At 43.2% G+C, this 14,858-nt stretch overlaps 1 protein-coding gene across 3 annotated transcripts in view; it reads right to left on the reverse strand.

The window, feature by feature from the left end:
* LOC120487552 (NACHT, LRR and PYD domains-containing protein 12-like) overlaps positions 1 to 10,275 on the reverse strand; it is an 82,891-nt gene extending 72,616 nt beyond the window's left edge. For 2 of the 3 annotated variants that reach the window (XM_089122969.1, XM_089122966.1), the window contains exons 1-2: positions 10,120 to 10,275; positions 9,487 to 9,591 (exon numbers count right to left, since the gene is read on the reverse strand). In XM_089122969.1, coding sequence (XP_088979095.1) covers positions 9,487 to 9,591; positions 10,120 to 10,178 — 164 coding nt within the window. In that variant the 5' untranslated portion in view covers positions 10,179 to 10,275. The remainder of the gene's footprint in view (positions 1 to 9,486; positions 9,592 to 10,119) is intronic. The other variant, XM_089122970.1, reaches the window with a different exon arrangement.
* Positions 10,276 to 14,858: the final 4,583 nt, after the last annotated feature.

Consider the following 14,858-nt stretch of genomic DNA (forward strand, 5'->3'; position numbering starts at 1 on the left):
AGTATGTCTTCGCTGAGGAGCCAAGACTGAACTCGGCGTCTACCCAGCGATACAGCAGAAGTGGCAGGGAGACGTAACGTCTCCGTTCCCTACTCAGGGAACGAGGGTTACATACATAACCGAGACGTTCCCTTTCGTAGTCACTTCGAGTTACGTCAGAAGTGACGGAGATTGGGGGTCTGTGCCATCACGCCAACTTCAAGCTGTCTTCCAGTGCCCTGCGAAAATCTGAACCCCTTTTTTTTTTTTTTTGGGATCTTACTTTGACACAGGATTACCAAGGTACACTGGGAAACATATCCCGGAAGGGACATGTTACCAGATGCCTACCAGAGGGAGGACTTAAGAATACTCATATGGTATAGGAACACATATGGAACACTGGAGTACCAGCTGTTGGTGGCTATACAATTTAAACTCCAGGGTTGGCAGATGGCTTGCCAAGGGAAGACACATGCTCAGAGAGTCTTACAGTGGATAATACACATGAGACGGTTACCAAGGGGGAACCGTACGCATGGAGGCACCTAGCCAGCATCCAGAGCCACGGCAGTGGAGCCCGCATCGTCGGTGCTGGAGGACTCAAGCCTTCAATGGAAGAACTGAGGAAATCGCACTTATCCAGTCCGGGGAGTGGAGTGGCGAGCAAGCGAAGACACCTGAGCGGGTCCAGTACCGGCCGGAACGAGTACGTGAGAAGACACTGGCTCAATTCGCAGATTATAGAATCTGACGAAGGTGTTGGGTGTCGCCCAGCCTGCAGCTCTGCAGATGTCTGTTAGCGAGGCGCCGTGCGCTAAAGCCCAAGAGGAGGCCACACTCCGAGTGGAATGGGCCGTCACACCAAGGGGGCACGGACGGCCTTGCTGCTGGTAAGACAAAGCAATGGCATCCACTATCCAGTGGGACAGCCGTTGCTTTGAGAGAGCCCTTCCCTTCTGGCTCCCCCCATGACAGACAAAGAGCTGGTCTGAGGTCCTGAAACACTGCGTTCTGTCGACATAGGTGCGGAGAGCACGTACTGGACAGAGCAGTGCCAAGGCTGGGTCTGCCTCCTCCAGGGGCAGCGCTTGCAGGTTCACCACCAGGTCCCCTTGGAGGGGAGTGGTAGGAACCTTGGGCATATATCCAGGCCGGGGTCTCAGGAATACGTGAGAGTAAGCCGGCCCGAACTCCAGGCACACTTCGTCAACAGAGAGTGCGTGCAGGTCCCTTACTCTCCTGATGGAGACCAATGCAATCAGGAGTGCTGTCACATAGGACAGGGCAAAAACTCTACCGACTGCAAAGGCTCCAGGGGAGGCCTCTGCAGAGCACCCAGGTCTACTGAGAGGTCCCCAGAGGGCAGGAGGGGAAGGAGGCGGATTTAGCCCCCTCACTCCCCTCAGGAACCTGATGACCAGGTCATGCTTCCCATAGACTTACCTTTCACTGCATCATGAGACACGGCAATGGCCGCGACATAAATCCAAAGGGTGGAGGGCGACAGCCTACGCTCCAACCCTTCTTGCAGGAAGGAAGCACGACTCCGATCGAACATCTCCGGGGGTCTTCTCAGCGAGAAGAGCACCAGCTGACGAAGAGGTTCCACTTCAACGCGTACAGGTGTCTCGTGGACGACGCTCTAGCGGAAGTGATGGTTGCCGCCACCGCAGGTGGCAACGAACTCAAACCTGCCCCGTCCCATCCCGGAGCCACACGTGTAGTCTCCAGGATCAGGACGAGGGTGCCACGGAGTGTCCCGTCTCTGAGTGAGTAGATCTTGTCTCAGAGGAATAGGCCAAGGAGGTGCTGTCGCGAGGAGCATGAGTTCGGAGAACCACGTCTTGGTGGGCCAATAGGGGACTACCAGCAAGACCTGCTCCTCGTCCTCCTTGATCTTGCACAACACCCGTGCAAGGAGGCTCACTGGGGGAAACGCATACTTGCGTGGGCCCCGTGGCCAGCTGTGCGCCAGCGCATCCGAACCGAGAGTGCCTCGGGTCAGAGAATAAAACTGGGCGCAGTGGGCTGAGTCCCGAGAGGCGAACAGATCTATCTGTGCCTCCCCGAACTGTTCCCAGATCAGCTGGACCGACTGGGGATGGAGTCGCCATTCGCCGGAGATGGGACGGACCCGTGACAGCTCGTCGGCTGCCCAGTTCCGGTCTCCAGGAATGTAAACTGCACGAAGGGACCTCAGGTGCTTCTGACTCCATATCAAGAGGTGGCGGGCGAGCTGCGACAACCGGCGCGAGCGTAGACCCCCCTGGAGGTTGATGTACGCTACAGCCGTAGTGTTGTCTGAGCGGACAAGCACATGCTGGCCCCTGAGCAACGCTCGGAGCGGTGCAGGGCGAGCCGTACTGCCAGCAGCTCGAGGCAATTGATGTGCATGAGGCGCTGGGCTCCTGTCCAGGAACCGGCGGCTGCATGCCCATTGCACATGGCACCCCAACCCGTGGTAGACGAATCCGTGGAGACGACGAGATGCCTGGAAACTCGCTGAATAGGGACCCCTGTCCGTAAAAAGCTGAGGTTCGACCACGGGAAGAAGGTTCGTCGGCACGCCGGAGTTACTGGAACTCGGAGCGAGCCGCGATGCCATGCCCACCTCGGGACTCGATCGCGAAGCCACAGCTGAAGCGGTCTCAATGAAGCAAACCGAGCGGCGTTGCCGCGGCCGCGGATGCCATATGCCCCAGGAGCCTCTGAAATAGTTTCAGTGGAACCGCACTCTTGCCCTCGAACTGTCGAAGACAAGTCAGCAGTGAGTGCGCACGCTCGTTCGTGAGCTGCGCGGACATGGCGACCGAGTCTATCTCCATGCCGAGAAAAGAGATCCTCTGCACGGGGCAAAGTTTGCTCTTTTCCCGGTTGACCCGAAGGCCCAGACGGGCTAGGTGCCGGAGCACCAGGTCTCTGCGTTCGCAAACCTGAGCTCGAGAGTGTGCCAGTATCAGCCAGTCGTCGAGATAATTCAGGATGCGAACCCCGTGTTCGCGAAGGGGAACAAGGGCTGCCTCGACGATCTTCGTGAAGACGCGAGGGGACAGAGCTAACCCGAATGGGAGAACGGCGTACTGGTATGCCTGGCCCTCGAAGGCAAACCGAAGAAACGGTCTGTGTCGAGGTAAAATGGAGACATGGAAGTACGCGTCCTTCAGGTCGATCGCTGCAAACCAATCCTGATACCGAACACATTCGAAAATGCGTTTGGCCGTGAGCATTTTGAACGGTAGTCGATGGAGAGAACGGTTCAAAATGCGCAGTCCAGGATCGGTCGTAACCCACCGGTCTTCTGGGGACAGTGAAGTATGGGCTGTAGACCCGGGCCTCACCTCGGCTGGAGGGACCGTCTCGATTGCACCCTTCGCCAGCAGGGTGCAATCTCCGCTCTCGTGACCGGGGCATAGCCACCGACCACCGTGGAGCGAACTCCCCTAAAGCGGGGAGGAGACCTCGCGAACTGAGTCGCGTAGCCGAATCTGATCGCTCTGATGACGCAGCGGGACAGGCCGGGGAGCCCTAGCCGGGCTCCCAGGAACTGAACCAGCGGAGTCATGCGAACCACAGACGTCCCCCCGGAGGGGCAGCGGTACAGGGAGACCGGCATGCGCACAGGAGTTACCCTGTGCGGATGCACAGTCGATCCCCGTTCCCCGACAGAAGAGACCAGGGAAGGCAGAGCGTTCCACGGGGGTCTGTTCTGCCGGGGGTCTGGTGATAGAGGGGGAGGGGAGTGGTGTAGTCGGGGGACGGCACACGCTCCCATCCGCACCCTTAGAGACAGAGCGGAATGAACGGGGCGACGCACTGGACGTCGTGCACGCTCATTCCAGTCTGTGTGCTCAATGACAGTGTCAGCCTTTCCTCAACCAGCTCAAGGAGCTAGCTAGAACAAAAGATTCTCCACCGGCCCTCCACCGGGGAAGGAGGGGCCCTGCTACCGCCTCCTGAGAAAAACCATGACACTATCACTGAGCGGCCCGCCTCAGGAACATCGCTTCGCCTGGCGTTTAGCGGGGCACACGGCCTGAGGGGGGGGGGGGACGCTTACCTGTGGCCTCCTCCACGACGCGAACCGGCTGAAAGCTGCTGCTGGGGCCACGTGGGAGGGAAGGGAGCCGCAGGGGGGCGTCCTCGGCGGCGAGCTGGCGGAGGCGTCTGAGCCGACGGCTGGTTGGAGGCAGCAGCTGGCCGTCGGGGCAGAGAAACCGCCTTCGTCTTCTCCTAGGCGGTCGAGAAGTGCTGGGCAAAGTCCTGGACCGCACCGCCGAACATCATGATGCTCCTGGACCACAGCGGTGGGCATCACCTGACCAAGGGAGCGAGCGACCGCCTCCGTGACCCGTTTAAGGGCAAGGTAGGCGGCAGGCTCGCAGCTCGCTTGGTCCGTCCCCTCCTCGTGCACATTCCTGAGCAGCTAGCTTTGTAGGGGCTCATCATATGCAGGGCGGAGGCTGCCTGTCCCGCCGCTCTACAGAATCGCGCCGCCATAGACGACGAGAACCCATAGGCTTTGGAGGGGCATCTGAGAGCAACCGCCGGTTGACCGGGGGAGCTCCAGCGTACCCACAGACAGCCGCATCGCCGAGGGGAGGAAGGGCGGGGAACTGAAGCACGCTTTTTTTTTTTTTTTTTTTTTTTTTTTTTTTGCGTGTCAGTTCCGCATGCAACTCGGGGAAAAAAAGGAAATTGGGGTTGGCCGTGGCCGTAAGGCGGCAGCGTTACCCAAAAACCAATTATCCAGCCGCGAGAGATCGGGATAGGGCGGAGTTCCACCCCCACCCGATGCTCACGGCGGCCCGAGATAGCACGGCCATCATCGCGGGATCAGACACGGCGACGCCGACGCTCCCGAGGGAGGCAACGCGGCCGCATCCTCACTTCCCGAGGAGTCAAGCCCGCCTTGTGATGCTGCGATCGTCATCGCATCATTCTCTGGAGCGCCGAGCGAAACAGACGGTACCTCAGAGAGGCAGACGTCTGAAGCGATACAGCGCTCACTGGCTCTAACACTGAGCGGTGGGTGTGACCCGAGGAACTAACGTCGGGGTTTTTTGTCACACATTCACCGTCATATCACCCTATCCGCGAGTCGAACAGCCTCTATTTTAAGAAGCAGAACGAGTAACGGACACGGGGACTCTCACTATCAGATCATTGAGTCTCGATCACAGTGTAGAGATGCTCATGTTCCCATTCAGAAGGAACATGAAACATCCGCGAACGCTGCTCTGCATGCTGAAGCCCAGGCACACACAGAGCAGCGATCGCGACCATCAGAGAATGACATGAGACGAACGCACCCAGAAGAACACGGGCGAGTCGTCTTTAAAAAGACGTGCCGCGTGCAGCTCTTTCACTTAAAGAGAGGAGGAAATTCACTCTTTCAGCGCTGAGGCGACCAGGGAGAAGCGCAAAGTCTGGCAGACCACTGCTCAGATCGCAGGCAATGCAGAGTCTCGCTGGGTACCGCCGTCACACCAACACTGAAGAGGACGCTCGTCTCGAAGAGTCTTGAACAGTGAGAATGGCTTTCAGGAGTGAAGAGTTCTCTTGGCTCCGAAGCAAAAAACATACTGCGGTTGCGTTCACTTCCTCCTTTTATACTCACGGAGTAGGGCGGAGTACGCTATGCAAATTTCCGCAGCCCCAAGGCATTGCATGCCATTGGCTCGTTTTTAAATACTCGAAGAGGATTGGCTTTCTATGCGAAACCCCCAATCTCCGTCACTTCTGACGTAACTCGAAGTGACTACGAAAGGGAACACAATATCACATACATTAAAAATAAACTGTTCTTTTCTGAACGCCAGACCGCGTAGCGTGGCAAGTTGATGCTTAATCTTGCAGGCTACTTTTCTCTCGCGTGTCACGTGACCAGTGTAATCGCAGCTCTTGCGATTACAAAATCGCGTTTCATCATATCGCGATTTTATCGCAAATGCAATTAATCGTTCAGCCCTAATGTAAACATTGTTTTTTTTTTGTTTTTTGTTTTTTTTCTAAATCTAAAGCTCTTTGGTCTTCCATACGCTTATATCAACACAATGTTCTACAGTGAAAGTAGTCTTCTGAGATTGGTAACAAGTACACTGACAGTATTCACCAATGCAATTTAGAAACAGAAAAGATTCATTAGGCCAAACATTACTGTTGTGTACACTATACAACAAAACCATAAACATATGTAAACCAAAAGTATATTCTTTATAATACAGTAAAGGACACACTTGAGTCTGTGGGGGTCTCTGTCCATTGTTGGCATCTATTGTTCAAAACAGGTAATCTGACCTTTGACCTATCATAGGCTAATACTACAGTAAAGCAGTGATTGGTTAGTGATCAGTAAAACAATTAGAGTTTGCACATATGAGGAGTGTTTGTGTGACCTGGTGAATAATTGTAGCATGTTGTTTGGTGTGTTTGGAAAAGAAAAGCAAGTCAATTCCTACTAGATGTTTTGTGTTTTAGTCAAAGGCTGAGAAATAGCTTATGGTTTTGGAGATTTGGTGTGTAGGTTTGCACTTTGAGTGAGAGGTTTCAGGGCTGGAGTGAGACTCATTTTACCCACATGCCCACTTTAGTTCCCCACTGACTATTACAGTAAAATAATATAATTAAAACCTCAGTATATAAGTCTGCAATAGTGCACTCTACTGTACAGCCTTTTAATTCATTGTATTTTGCAAAAATATAATTTTCTATTCAGTGCAAAAGTAGTACACAGGGTTTTATAAATACAGAGGTCCCAAAAGTGATCTTGGGTTCGGGGGCATATTATTTTTCCACAGTAATTGTCAAAGAACTTGGGATATGTATATTTGTGTTAAATAGGAATCCATTGCAATAAAGTTATTCTCATTCTGGGCACAGTATGCAAGGCTATTGCTTTACCTCTCCTCTCTTATCTCCATCTCCTTCTCTCGTTCTTCTTCTCTCAGTCTCTTTATCTTTACCTGTAAACATCCCCTACCTGAAGCTGAGCTTTGATAGATGATTAGTTTTGCCACTTGCATCCTATCTCGTGACGCTTTGCATTGGGATTCCCGCGCGGCTCGTGCTTCTGTGTACATTCTGCTTTGATCGTCATCTCAAACATTTTGACATATCACAATTTGATAATTTAATTAATAGTCTCTATTTTACTGATAACTAAAACAATGTTAAAATAAATGTTACTCGAATAATTTGAGGAATTTTTAATTTGCATAGAACGTGTTATCTTTCTTAACGGCGTAATAAACCTTCGCGTGAAGTGGAAAATCGATTCCTGAGCAATCAATGCCAACTAATTCAGCACCTTCACTTGGGACAGCGCCTTTGTGACGTCGAACGTAAGAGGAGCGAGTTAAGAAGCTTCCTAAGGGACACTTCGGGGAACACACTTAGGAACGTAGACAACTTCGGTAAGATATATCTTTTTGAGTCTTCTTAGTGCGCTAAGAGTGAGCGTTATCGGGGAACCGGCCCTGGTTCTTATGGAGAGATTAATGAGGTGAGTCAATGGTTTGACAGGAACATCTTTATAATTTTCAAGAAAACCACTATTCATCATAAAATGTCATTAGACTTGGAATTTGAAAGTTCATTAATTATTTCTACAACTTTTGTTTCCGACACCTCTTTAATATAAAATGAATGTGTTGTGGTGTCTCTCAATGAAAGATTAAAAGGATCAACGGACTGGAAGTCTTTTGATAATTATTCAACTGACTGTACAAAATAAGAATTGAATTCATCAGCTATTGGCACGATCGGTTATGCTATTGCCATTGATATTAAGTTCTGTGATCTTTTTATGTTTATTTGATTTATTAGTCAAATTGTTTGAATGCTTCCATAGTGAGTTATTTATGCCTTTGGAACTATCAATTAAATTAGTGTAATATGCTACTTTTGCTTTCCGCAACTCAATTACAACTTTATTCTTCAAACCTTTATAAATCAAGAAATCTGTATTGAGTTTAGATCTTAAAGAAGTTTTCAAGGCTAAATCTCGCTTCTTCATGAGAATTCGTAATCCAGTATTTATCCAAGGCGCCGTATAATCTTTTTTTTTTTTTCAAATTGATTTGCTTTGTAAATTTTTCCATAAGACATGTAATAGCTGTAGTCAAGGAATTACAACATTTCTCTACATCATCTAGTGTCATAATTTGTCCCCAGTTTATATTTTTAAGTTCTCTTTCAAATTGTGCAGTTTTACATTTAGGAAGAATGAAATGTGTTTTTTCATGATCAGATTTACCAAAGTACTGTAGACGCTTCTTCATCAGTTTCCTAACAGTCAAAGTCATGTTATGGTCGGAGAGTCCGGTAATCAAAATATACGTCCTTGTAATTCGTTCTGGTCTATTAGTAAATGCCAAATCAATGAGGGTCTTAGTCTGTCTTCTTATTCTTGTAGGTCCTTCAATCATTTGTCTATAGTTACATTTTGTCATAAGTGCTTTGAGTTTATGTTTACAGTTTTTATCAGACCAACAAATATTGTAGTCTACATACCATATTGTCATTGCATATTCGCAGTCCTTTCAGTTTCATTTACATTTTACATAACATTTATTCATTTAGCTGAAGCTTTTATCCAAAGCGTCTTACAATTGCTATATATGTCAGAGGTCGCACGCCTCTGGAGCAACTAGGGGTTAAGTGTCTTGCTCAGGGACACTTTGGTGTCTCACAGTGGATTCGAACCCGGGTCTTTCACACCAAGGCATGTGTCTTATCCACTGCGCCATCACCACCCCAGTTTCGGTTTTCAATCTGATCAAGTGTTTATATGTTTCAAGAATGAAATTTCGATTGGATTGAAAGGGGTGGTTTACCCCTTTTGTAATCCGATCGAAATTTAATTCGGATCAAGCTTATTCGGATCGATTAAGGTGAAGGTTTTTTAGTCCGATCTAGCCGTCAGGGTGTGTGTGTGTGTGTGTGTGTGTGTGTGAAACGAGTAAAGAAATGAACCATAGCAAGACTCATGTTTATGTTCTACTGTTCTAATTGGTTATTATGTTATTATGTTTTATAATTTATTTTATGTACATGTACGTACATTTGTTCAAAATGTTTTCAATACCCTTTTGCACATTTTTTTTTTAATTTTGTTTAGTAGCTCATTCTAGCTCAAGCAAATCCACAATTAAATTATTTTTTTACAACAGACGATATATAACAGTCGTCTGTTGAATGCTGTATATAAAACCCTTCAATATAGTTGTTGTTACCTCAGGGGAAGAGGGGAGTCAGCAAAAAATCAATAAATAAAATACAATAAAAATAATAAAATAATAAATAATAATAAAAGCACTGGATGGATGAACATGTTTAGATGCATGATTTATTTTCCATTGTGAATTTATGCCTCCTTGTAGCTGCCTGTGTAACTGTGTTACTGGAGTGAGTTTCATAAATCCCCTTACACAGTCAAGTTCAATCACACACACCACTGTGGACAAATAATACAACCCTATAATGTAATATAAACACACACAATACCTTTCATTAGATGATGGTGTTTTCTCACTGAAGTTTGGTGGATGACCTTTAGACCAATCACTCTTCAGAGACACAGAGCTGGACACATGTGAGCCTGATCTTACACTGATGACACAAAGAACAGAGAGAGAGAGAAAACACTTTAGTAAAGGAGGATCAACTGTGTCTGAAACACATCTGTGTCTTTATCTAATCCTCCACAGAAACACACACACTCACACAATTTACAGTTCTTTAGTTAACCATCATTTTATTTACTGGCTCACATTAGTTTAACAATTTATTTAATATACATGAATGAGATTAAATCTGTTGAGAATCTGTTAAATTAAATTAAATTAAGTGTATAATTGTTTTCTAATGTCTATCAATAATTTCATGATCTAAAAACTAAAGTCATTTATTTGGATTAATTCAGCATCTAGAAGGTTATTAACAAATTATTAACTGTGATATTTTCCATATAGCAAACAGCGCTTTATAGACAATGTCAGAGTTAATTTAAGAAGTTCAAATTGAAGTTGGTCAAAGCATTTGCAAATATAGAGCAATGCTTAAAGTTGTGTTATTGACAGAGAAACACAAAGTCCAGTGGAGTTTAAAGTGAGAGTGTGAAAACAGACGCAGTCTCACCTGTGTTTCTCTGAGAGACTCATCTGAGAGAGAGAGTCCTTTCCTCTTTCCTCTGACATACTGCAGCTAAACTGACCCTGAAAACTGATCAGAAAACACTCAATCCTTCAGCATCACCTGCAAATCACAACATTTACACACATCAACAACATCTTATTGAAGAATAAAGAGTTATCATCAACAACAGCAACAGCAAAAACAATGTATCAAATAAAGTGAGTTACAAACAAATATATTGCCATGTAAAATAACCGAATGGTCTTAATCATTTCTGATTGTTTAATAACTGACTCTAAATATGAATTCATTGGGGAACAGAAATGCACACTGAGCTAAGAAAACTGAACTCAATTTGATATATTCTCTATTACAGTATAATATCATTTTACAATTATATTCAAGTTCACAATGATCATTGATTTCAAATAAAAAATGTCATTCTTCTAAAATAGTATAACTACTATTCATTATATATATATATATATATATATATATATATACACAGTATATAGGCTATATCAGATTGTTGTTGATTGACGTTTGGCTTCATCTGCCCACATAGCAACATTGTTTCGGCCCAGATCCGGCCCACATCTGGCACTTGAGGGATGCGGATCTGGCCCACATGCAGCAATGAATGACGGCCCTTGGGTGGCCCACTCCTGTTTGCCAGATCTGGGCCACAAGCAGGCCATAGCAATGCCACATGTCAGCCAAGAGCAAAGAAATAAACCAGAACTGGACTTTATCTGAGCCACAAAATCTGTGTATATTAAACATGGAGTCATCTCAACCTTAATAAGCCTGTTAACAAACAGAATCACTGAAGGAAAGAAGAGAATGGAAAAAGAGACGAGCAGAACAACTACAACTGACTTTAGACACAGTCTTAGATGAAATCACCTGAAGAGAAAAGAAGACATTAAATATCTGAAGATCTCAGCAGAGGAGGATTAAACAACTCCACAAACAGTATTACCAGCTTCACTTATTTACTAACCAGACTGACTTTATTTCTGTCAGACTTCTACAGAAGTTTTCATTGAGAACTAAGAGAGGTTTAACTCTGTGTTTCATTTGAAGTCCCCATAACATCAGAATCTCTAAAAGAGAAAATCATAATTGGTTACCATTATGGAGATCAGTGTTTGCTTTAGTTGGGCTCTTGAGCCTAAAGACATTTATTTTTGAATTTGTTCGGCTATTGTACTTCTGTTATAACAGCTAAATGAACAAAGAGAAAAGGTGATTTGATGCTGTTTAACATTATCATTATTTCATGATCATTTGACCTGAGTAGAGCCCAATTTCTGAGATAAATTTATGTCATTGTTAATTGTTACAACACTGTCCTTGATAATCATAATTATCTTAACTTTTACAATGTAATGCAGATAATTTCTTATAAAAACTTAATTTTAAAAAGACACCAAGAATCAGCCTGTTAATCTCAATAATGTTGACAATTATAAAGCATTTTGCAGTGTATTCTGGATTAGGGCTGGGTGATATATCGCACGATATTGTTATGCGCATCTAATCAGTAAAGCCGGTTACTTGATTAGCAGTAAATCACCTTCACATGCTTTCAGATGGACGATATGAGTGTTAAATAAATTAACCCCCAAGAGTGTTAAAGTTAATGAGATAATTAAGTGATTAATTTAGTGATGATTGAGCATTATTGAAGACACCTGATGATCACAAGCAGAATCGCTGAAGGAGAAAATCACAAATTGTAATTCACCGTTATGGAGATCAGTGTCTGCTTTAGTTGGGCTCCTGACACTTTTACTTTCACTTTAAATTTTGCATGTCTGCTGCTATTGATTTATAGCAGCCAAATAAGACAGCTGTGGTCTGATAGTGTTGATTATGCTTAGACATAATCATGCATGATCTGAAAAATTATTTCTATTCAGGTGATTTGCTTTAATTTATTAGGAACAGTTTTGTGGTTGAATTGCATATTTGTATTTTTCTTATAACTTAAAATTTTTAATATATATTCTGATCAAATCACTCTCATCTTTATTTAGAAACACAGATATCAATAATCAGCCTGTGTATCTCAATTGTGGTGACTAAATTAATCCTTGTTGCCACCAATCACAACTCATTAATGGCTCCCATCATGCATTGCTGTATGAATAAATTACGATCTGAACTGTCTATGTAATTTACTTTTCCTACTTGAATATGGGGGTGAATAAGAGGTGGGGGTGTTGCACTATACATAAATACAGATCTGGGGTTTATGAAGATTAATAGTGAGTCAACCACCATTGATGATGTTTTGGAGTGTATATCATGTGAAATTATTTTAGAAAAATCAAAAAATATAGTTGTTAGTTGTGTGTATAGAACACCGGGATCTAGTCTAGACATCTTCAATAAAAAAATGGATAGTCTTTTTAATAATCCAAATAAGGTCCATATTGTATGTGGGGACTTTAATATTGATCTTCTGAACCCTCAGAAAAATGTGAAAATAACAGATTTTATTAATATTATGTATAGCAACACTCTATTTCCTCTTATTGTTAAGCCAACCAGAATTACTTCAGATACATCAACATTAATAGATAATATTTTTACTAATCAATTAGCAAGTCAAATAACTGCTGGAGTACTTATCAATGATATCACTGACCATTTTCCTATTTTTAGTGTTTTCAAAGAATTGCGAAATAACACAACCAAAACAAATGATTTTAAAGTTGTAAGACATAGAACTCCCGAAGCTATTGCTGCTTTCAGGGATGACTTATGTTCACAAACTTGGCATGAAGTGTACACAACTACTGATCCTGATAGGGCATATAATGCCTTCTTACTTACCCTAACTCAATTATATGACCAGCATTGCCCACACAAGAAATACTTTATTAAAAATAAAAACAGTCAGGATAAGCCATGGCTGACTAAGGGCATAATTAGGGCCTGTAAAAGAAAACAACAACTCTATAGAGTTTATTTAAAGAAAAGAACTAAACAAAATGAAGAAAGGTATAAAAGGTATAAAAATAAGTTAATTCAAATAATAAGATTTAATAGAAAAATGTATTATTGTAATTTGCTGGAGCATTATAAGACTGATATCCAAGGTACTTGGAGGGTTTTGAATGGTATTATCAGGAATGGGAAAAAAAAGGAAGAATATCCTAATCACTTCATAGTGAATAATACAACCATCAGTGAAAAAAATGAAATTGCAAATGCATTTAATAATTTTTTTGTCAATGTTGGGCCTAAGTTAGCCAATGAAATTGTGCAATCTAACAATGCAAAAGAATTCAAAGAAATTCACAATAAAAATAATTTAAACTCACTTTTCATTGAAAGTGTTAGTGAGAGAGAAATCATGAATATTGTACTTTCCTTTAAGACCAAAAAAACAACAGATGAATCGGACATTGATATGGTCCTTGTGAAAGATATCATTGATTGTATTGTTTCTCCGCTAACATATATATGTAATCAGTCTTTCTCAACGGGTATCTTTCCGAGTAAGATGAAAACTGCTAAAGTGATACCTATTTTTAAAAATGGAGATAAGCAACAGTTTACCAATTATAGACCGATCTCAATACTTTCGCAGTTTTCAAAAATACTGGAAAAATTATTTGTGAAACGACTTGATGATTTTATAGCTAAGCACAATTTGTTAAGTGAACATCAGTATGGTTTTAGACCCAACAGGTCAACTTCAATGGCAGTTACTGAACTAGTAGAACAGTTATCAACATCAATTGAAAACAGTGAGTATGCTGTTGGTGTCTTTATTGATCTTAGTAAGGCCTTTGACACTATAGATCATTCATTGCTTTTAAATAAATTAGAAAAGTATGGTGTCAGGGGCGTAGCACACACCTGGCTCAAAAGTTATTTAAGTGATCGTAATCAGTATGTACATATAAATGGTATCCGTTCACTGGAGGCAAAAATAACTCACGGTGTTCCTCAGGGCTCCGTTTTGGGGCCTAAACTATTTATTCTGTACATTAACGATATTTGTGAAGTCCTTGATAAATTGCAATGTATATTATTTGCTGATGATACTAGTTTGTATGCTTCGGGAAAAGACCTTCAGCTACTTTTGAATTCAGTAGAAACTGAACTTGAGAGTCTTAGAAAATGGTTCGAAGCAAATAAACTCTCCTTAAATCTGAAAAAAACTAAATATATTGTAATTGGAAACAAGGTAGCAAACAAACTATGTCGACTCAAAATAGGGGAGGTAGAAATTGAAAGGGTGTATGTAATAAAGTTTTTGGGAATTAATATTGATGATAGGTTAAATTGGAAGGTGCATATTAATATATTAAAGAATAAAATTTCAAAAGTTATTGCCATACTGTGTAAAATAAAAACCTCGGTGAATCAAAAAGCCTTATATATATTGTATAATTCTCTCATTTTTCCATACCTTAGTTATTGTGTGGAAATATGGGGGAATACCTATAAAACTATCATACAACCGATTTTTTTATTACAGAAAAAAGCTATTAGAGTGATTAGTTATGCTGAATATCTTGCTCCAACAAATCCACTTTTTATCAGATTAAATATATTAAAATTGCACGATCTTGTTGATGTTTACACAGCAGTTGTGATGTACAAGGCTTACAATTTCAAGCTTCCTCACTGTTTACAAGAGATGTTTCGAATTAGAGAATCGAGATATAGCCTCAGAGGAACTGAATTGTTACAAAAACCCATGGCTAAGAGTAATACCA

The sequence above is a fragment of the Pimephales promelas genome, chromosome 2 (assembly GCF_988280905.1).
Source record: "Pimephales promelas chromosome 2, fPimPro1.hap1.1, whole genome shotgun sequence".
Taxonomy (NCBI): domain Eukaryota; kingdom Metazoa; phylum Chordata; class Actinopteri; order Cypriniformes; family Leuciscidae; genus Pimephales; species Pimephales promelas.